Source organism: Bactrocera latifrons, unplaced genomic scaffold (assembly GCF_001853355.1).
Source record: "Bactrocera latifrons isolate USDA-ARS-PBARC rearing strain unplaced genomic scaffold, ASM185335v1 scaffold_81, whole genome shotgun sequence".
In the NCBI taxonomy this organism is placed as follows: domain Eukaryota; kingdom Metazoa; phylum Arthropoda; class Insecta; order Diptera; family Tephritidae; genus Bactrocera; species Bactrocera latifrons.
Window position 1 is genome coordinate 93,687 of NW_017537501.1, and position 7,681 is coordinate 101,367.

The following is a 7,681-nucleotide window of genomic DNA, read 5'->3' on the forward strand; positions in this document are numbered from 1 at the left end:
TACGTAAAAAAATTTAAAAAAAAATTTAAAAATCAGAAACAAATTTCAAAATTAATTTTTTTTAAATGTATAAAAAGCAAAAATTACAAAAACAAAATCACTTAAAAATTACACCAACAGTCTTATTTTCATGAAAATTGTTGTTAAAAAGTTGACCACCGATCGGTGGCAAGTCGCGAACATATTAAAACTGGCACTTTTCTTACAAGAATGTTGTTTTACAACGCTTTTGTTGTTTGTTTACGATTACAACACAAGCACCATAAAATCGCTATCTGTACTTATATATTATAATATATGTATGTGTATAATAATAGTAGTAATAAAAAATTCGACTCACATTTACTAGATTCTCCCGTCGTATTTCATCGACTTCATCGCGTCGTGAGATTCTCTTCTTCCAATCATCCTCTCCGCTCTTTTGCAGAGCTGCAAGCCGATCGGCGATCGAGCCTGCCTTACAGCCGACTGTAATTGTGCGTTGATCCGGACCCATGACCTAAGGAAAGAGAAAATAGTTTGCGTGAGATCTCTGTTGGGTAACACTAACTTAACCTTGAGGAATAATTATAATACGGATACCGTGCAATAATAAAAATTCAGATTTTGAAAAATTCGCTCTATAAAAACTGTTTTTCATTGAACACTATGCCAGATAGTAGTATAATTCGACATTTAGTCGTAGCGACAATAGGTGTACGCCGGCGCGTGACCATGGTGAAAGAGTATCTTTCTCTCCGCAAATGAAAAATAGAGGCGTTTTTTGTCAAATCGATCCAATACGAAGAGGGCTACGACCCTTTTCACTTTGTTCAGGCAACCTTTGTAATTCAGACCTTGTGAATCCCAGTAAACTGTGATCATCACCTTGCCGGCTAATAGGACAGTCTGCTTTTCCTTTGCATAAGGTTCGCCGTTTGAAATCCATTATTTTAACTTTTCTGTTGGTTTCTGTTGTGTATCGGTACGTACACTTCGCAGAAACTTCTTTGAATTGCACTTAAACCGCGTTCAACAGCGCCAGCCATTCTAAGTGTAGCCAGATCCTTCTCCACCTGGTCTTTCCAATGGAGTGGAGGCTATCCTTTTCCTCTGCTTTCCACGGAGGGCACTGTATAGAATACTCTCAGAGCTCGAGTGTTTGTATCCATTCGGACGACAAGACCTTCGCCGTTGCCAATGCGTAAATGATCATAAATCTATATCATATAGCAGGAGGGGGGATATTGAGTGATTTATAGAGTTTGATCTTTGTTCGTCGAGAGAAAACTTTATTTCTCAATTGCTTACTCCGATTGGGGTCCGAAGAAGCACCTCTTGCGAGGCTGCCTTGGTCGTTGGTCTTAATGCTGGTTCCAAGATAGACGAAATTATCTACGACTTCGAAGTTACGTTACATCAAACAGCCGGACACGCCCACTTCTTAAATATCAGTGTTATAAACTGTAAGCTATTAATGTCAGTCGAAGAATTTAACTCTTAGGGAATGTGTCTCAGTCAAAATATTGTATGAAAATAGCCGCACTCTTTAGTAGAGTTTCAGAGCACTTCTTGGCTAAAAATTTCAAGCTGTTCCCAGCTGCGACGTTGTTTTTTTTTTTTTTTTTTTTTTTTTTTTTTTTTTTTTTTTTTTTTTTTTTTTTTTTTTTTTTTTTTTTTTTTTTTTTTTTTTTGAATTTCACAAGTACACTTCGCTTACTTTTTCAATTTATTATAAGACTTTTCTAACACGAATTTTACAAGGAATGATAGTCAGTCACGCGCATTTCCGCAGGAGAGTTATGCTTCCGACGCTCCTGAACAGCTTGAATACGCAAGAGAAACTAAGAACTTCTCAATCATTACAACTGATCAATTTTCCAATCTTCAGCAGCTTATGGCAGCTCTCACGCCAACATTCGTGCTCATAGAGTGAAGCGCACATACATGGTTATCGGATTTCCCACTTCAATTTGCTGTTGATATGATGATGATTCACCGAAACTTTAATTTTCATTGTCTCAGTTTCTTAGTGCTGTGATATGGATCACTGAATTCAAATTTCAGAAGAATTTTATATGCAATTACGTAGGTAACTCGGTAATTGTATTGTAGTAAGGCGCACCAAATTTAATTGCCAATGACTCAGATGCTGATTCACTCACCTGTGTTAAGCTGCGACGAAGACCGCCTTGTAAAAATGCCGGTAGAGCAGTGGGATTATGCGCCTGCGCGGCCTCACCTTCTGCTTCTTCTTGTAAGTTTTGTACGCTTTGTGCGTTCGGAAAGTTGCTGCGATTTGACTCGGCGTCGGATTGATGCTGTACACCTGGCTGTAGTTCTTGTTGTTGCTGCTGTTGTTCTGATGCTTTGTCTACATGCCGCAATTTGACAAAACCGCCGCTACCGAATGGTGGCAATTGAGGGCCAATGCCAATGGGCAAACCGCCGAGTGGAGGTGGTGCAGCGGCGACGATGTCAGAATGACTTTTACTTTTCGCAATGAGATTGGAGCTGCGGAGAAGAGAGAGGGAGGGAAATGTGAGATTTATTATAAATTTGATAAAGATTATGTAAAAGCATAGAAAAATTATGGCAAACTGCGAAAAATCATGAAGTTGTGTAACAAGATAGTCTAGCAGACGGAAGACACGTGAATGTGGCAGCTAAAATGCGTGTCGAAGTCGTTAACACGCAAGCTGGCTAACAATTTTCCGGCAATAAATTTAAAAATATTTTTTAACGCTCTCTCATTTTTCTTTTTCATTTTCCTTTACGCCGTCAAAGACCGGCGACCGGCGACCGGCTACCGGCTAGGCGAGTTGAGCCAATGAAGCAATGCATGAGTAGTTATCAGCGTGTATATACAGTATATATCCATATATACTATACACGTATGAAATAAACCCCAGCGGCAGCGCAGAATGCAGCGGCTAACTACTTCCTTGTACGCCCCAAAACGCCGAGGCGGCCGGGTGAGAAGCGCCGACTAATGAGCAGCGCCTTCAACTGGGAGCGCTGCCTACTATTACCCCGGCAATCATACAAAAACATCTACTTCAAAGCTGTAAAAAGACGTCTGCGAAGATTGTTAACTAGTGGCTTTTAGAACTCATTGTTGTTGCTGCAGAAGTTGAGCTGTGAAGAGTAAGCTCTGCGCTGCGCTTTAAGCCCTCGAGCGCTAAGCAGTTGAGCGCAGTTACTTTCCCAGCTGCATAAACTGCATTTGATTCTACGAAATGAAAAATTAAAGAAACAACAATAACAACGCGAATGCGGAAATCGTGACCATGCAATATCTATTGTGTGACGGCTAAATGGGGCTTACGCGCCAAAGGGAAACTGCTCTGCTTTAACAGACAAAGGTACATATCTTATTCGCTGTCTAGCTAGCATCCCTGCAGGAAAGTGGCGCAGTTGGACAAGGTGCTGCTTACGAACTATAGTGCGTATTTTCCGACTAACCCAGAAGTAGTACAAAACGAATGCAAAGTCAGTCAGCTGTGAACATCTAGCTTCATTTTCTAACTGAAAGTACTTAACTATTGTGAACTAATTCTCGAGTAATATTTATTTGAACAACACCATTACTCATCTTGAGACTCAAAATTCATTTTTCGAAAATATTCGACAGAATAGATCACCGTCAGCAAGTAGAAAGCAAAACCAGCTGAGAGTGTACACGAAGACGGTAGAGCGTCGATTCGGCGCCGTTCGAAGCAACTCAGACTGACTTATGGAACGACTTGGCCCATTTTACCTCGAGATCTTAAATTAGAAACATACAAAACGCAACTTGTGCAAGAACTAAAGCCGTTCGATCTTCTCAAGAGACATCGCTTCACTTTATGTGCTCTTGAAAAGTTCCAAGAGGATCCACGTTTTCGAGAAAAACTTTATTCAGCGATGAGGCCCATTTATGGCTCAATGGGTATGTAAACAAGCAAAATTTCCGCATTTGGGACGAAGAGTAACCTGATGAGATTCAAGAACGGCAACTTCATCTAGAAAATACAACGGTTTGGTGAGGTTTGTGGGCCGGTGGAATCATCGGCCCATATTTCTTCAAAAGTAATGCCAATGAGAATGTAACCGTCAATGGCGACCGTTATCGCGCCATGATATCCAACTATTTGATACCCGAAATTGAAGCTCGTGATCCCGACGGCTTCAACAAAAAGCGGCATATTTTCCACACATCGGACCAATCAATGGATTTTTTGAGAGAACATTTCGGTGAGCAGATAATTTCATGTTTTGGAACGGTCGATTGGCCACCAAGGTCGTGAGATATTACACCGTTTCTGAAGACTATGATATTGTCCGCTTCGATTTCGGCCTTGGAGCAAGACATCACGCAGACCGTGTGAGACGTAGCCGCGGCCAACATTTGAAAGAGATAATTTTCAAAAAATAAATGCCAATAAATACGAAATGTGTGTGTTTTTTCTTAAAAAAAAGGAAAAAAAGAAGTAGGGAACCTAGAAATGGATCATCCTTTAGTTGCTGTTGAAAATTCTAACTAGTTAATGGCATATTCCAAATCATGAAAATCGGGGAAACTGGACTTAAAATATAGTATGGTCCACATTAAAGTTTTCGTTGTTGTTCGTTTAAGTTACAAGTCAAGTTTAGTGGACTAATATATGGAATAAAAAAAATATGCCAAGCCAATATTTTCCCTAGAGTCCCGTAATCACGCTCACATGTCCTACGTGGTATTAAACTTGCGTCGCACAGCATAGAACTTTCACATTGATGAACTGCCAGTCAGGGAGACTATAAAAATAAAAGATTGCAAAAATTCTAGTCTCGACAGCGAATTGTAGGGAAAGTAATGGCATGACGGCTCATAAATAATATCATAATTTTTATGAGTGAAATTGAACTCAAACTAGAGTGCAACGATAATTTAAAGACTTGTAAGCAAGACATTATAACTGGAAATTTTGTGCAAAGGACAAAATGTTATCTTTTTAGATTTGCGGCACGCAAACTTCGCTCAACTGTGCGGCTGTCAAGGAATTACTATGTGACTTTTGACGGTGATGCGTGGCTCGTTATAAAGAATTTTATCGCTCATGACGAGATGTTTTGGAAAATGTGATTCTATGATGCTATTGTTTTAGCTGTTAAACTTCGAAGACGATTTTCGCAAAGCAAAAAAGATTGAATTATTCAGATTGGTGGTTTTTTCTTTTATATGTTAGGAAGGATCTGATCTCTGAGCTTTGATCCGACCAAAGATATGCACTTGCGAAATTTTTATTATATTTTGGGCACTTCGATAAATAATTTCATTTATTTTGTATATAAATCGAGTGTTCGTACTGTTTAACACATTTTTTATTGATTTTGATTTCAAAAACCTTGAACTTACTTTTAAACTTTGCATCCCAAAGATTTTTGACTTTCAAAAAAATGTTTGCTTTAATAATTTCTTTACACTTTTACTAAAACACAGGTTTGAACACTAACTTTCTTCAAATATATTCGCAAAACTATAAAAAAAAATTACACGTTTTTAAATTTATTAAAAACACACACTTGTTCTTTTCAAAAAATAGAAGACACAACCGCTTCGGACCGATCACGACACGAAACTAAACTCAGAAATGCGCTCAAGTCACAGGTAGACTTCTTAAAGCGAAGCATGAATCCAAGGACCGCGAAAAATCCATTAAATAGCGCGCTAAAAGAGCAAACTCCGGGATAATAGCGGATAAACAAACGATTTAGCACGAACCCTAGGAACAGGTATACATATAATAATAGTTTTCGAAATTTGATTGTCTAAAAAATTAGTGATAATTAATATTTGAAGAGCAGGATTTAACAACTATGTATCTAAATGCACGAAAACAACAACAACACGACGCGCCAAAGTGCCGATAATGATAAGCAAACAAATACTTTTATTTTAAAATTTTTTGCTTTTGAGCAAATATGTGTTCGAGTTTACTAAATGGAAGTGCCATAAACTGATTATCAGATATATATGATGATAATAGGCTTCTTTTTGACAGCAGTAGATATGTATCTACATACACACACACACACCCGTAAATTCAAGCAAAGGCGCTCCTCAACTGATTTCTTTACTTTCTCAATAATTTGCCAATTATTTGAGGTTAATTGATCCTAGCAGGTAGCAAGCCAGATATTTATCTCTAAGCTTGTATGCATGCATACAAAAGTATAAATATGTATTGTATAATATATAGGTTTATCAAAAACACAAGTCTTTGAATAGTACTAGGCCTTCAAAGACGGTGGAGAGATCGTTGAAGACAAAACGCGTTCTAGTCGACCTTCGACCTCTTCAGCTGCAGATGAAAATATTAAAAAAAGTGAAGGATATGGTGCTTGAAAATCGTCAGGCAGGCAAAGATTCAGCTTTAGATAACATTACTTACTCTACGAGACATCCACACTCAGAAACGAAACTCTTCATTCTTCTATTTGAAATATTATCGCATTTAATTAAAAACAAAACGTTTTGAAAAGCCATGTAAAATTTAATACTTGTATGATAACATTAAAATCTATTTACTTTATTCTGCTACGCTGCTCTTCATTTAAAGCAAAGAATCGGTAACCAACAACTATGGCACGACAGTTATTATCGCGTGTCTTTAATGCATTTATTCCGAAGTTGTTTCGGTGAACGACATTAAATTTGCCAAAAGCATAGCAATGAGTAGATAAAAATGGTGAGACGCCCACAAAGTAAAATAAAATTGCCGAAAATACGCAACTACAAACACAAATGCGAGCTTACACTTTCAAGGTCGCTCGCAACCATCCATTTTAATTTGCTTTTGCAGAAATTTTCACGTTACCAAATTCCCAAAAAAGTAATTTTTTGTACCGTTTTGTTACCGTTACCAAGTTACGGTTGTTATAAATAATGCATTTCATTGGGTTTCGTTGTCAAGTTCACTTTTGTGTGCAAAAAGAAAAAAACAAACAGATATAGAAAGGTGAATGCATAAGAAAATTAATTAAATGAAATAGAGTTGAACTTCGAGAACTCGAATTAACATAATCCAGAAGAAACTTCGAGTTAGAGAGGCTTCCAATTATGGAAGGAATTTTGTATGACATTTGACTTTTATTGGCAATTCAAGAGTTGGAGCTGTGGAGAACTTTGAGTTCGAAAAGTATCTGTTGCCCGAAAAATGGCAAAAGAAATTGGATCTAATATCTACAAAAAAAAAAATCACTGGAAATGCTGAAGCTCATATTTCCACCAAGTTTTATTCTAGAATAAAAAAATATTATTTTCAATGTTGCTTCTTCTTTTTCCTTAAATATTAAAATGTGATTGATCTGGGATTATAGCATTTGAACATTTACATTATCTTGTCAGCAAAATGCGCGAACAATATACGAGGTGTGTTCAAAAAGTATCGCGAATTTTGGATTTTCGCGGATTACGTATATTGGAATTTCGAATTTTTTGTGGCGTTATGTTGTCATGTCTCTCACTTATGCCCACCAGCTCGGCCATTTTGAATGTTCATTTAATGGTTGACAGCTGCTTTGCTTGCACGTGTTTTGGATCGTCTTCGATTTTTACCTATTCAAAAAAATGGATCAAAGAACCTGTATCAAATTTTGTGTGAAAAACGAAATTAACTGCGCGGATGCATTCCGAATGTTGACTGTGGCATACGGAGAAGCTACCTTGGACCGAAGC

At 37.7% G+C, this 7,681-nt stretch overlaps 1 protein-coding gene across 25 annotated transcripts in view; it reads right to left on the bottom strand.

The window, feature by feature from the left end:
* LOC108976888 (supervillin) overlaps positions 1 to 7,681 on the bottom strand; it is a 423,491-nt gene that overhangs the window by 50,166 nt on the left and 365,644 nt on the right. For all 25 annotated transcript variants that reach the window (XM_018946306.1, XM_018946288.1, XM_018946286.1 and 22 more), the window contains 2 exons: positions 2,145 to 2,493; positions 341 to 499 (listed from right to left, as the gene is read on the bottom strand). In XM_018946306.1, the coding sequence (XP_018801851.1) occupies positions 341 to 499; positions 2,145 to 2,493 (508 nt within the window). The remainder of the gene's footprint in view (positions 1 to 340; positions 500 to 2,144; positions 2,494 to 7,681) is intronic.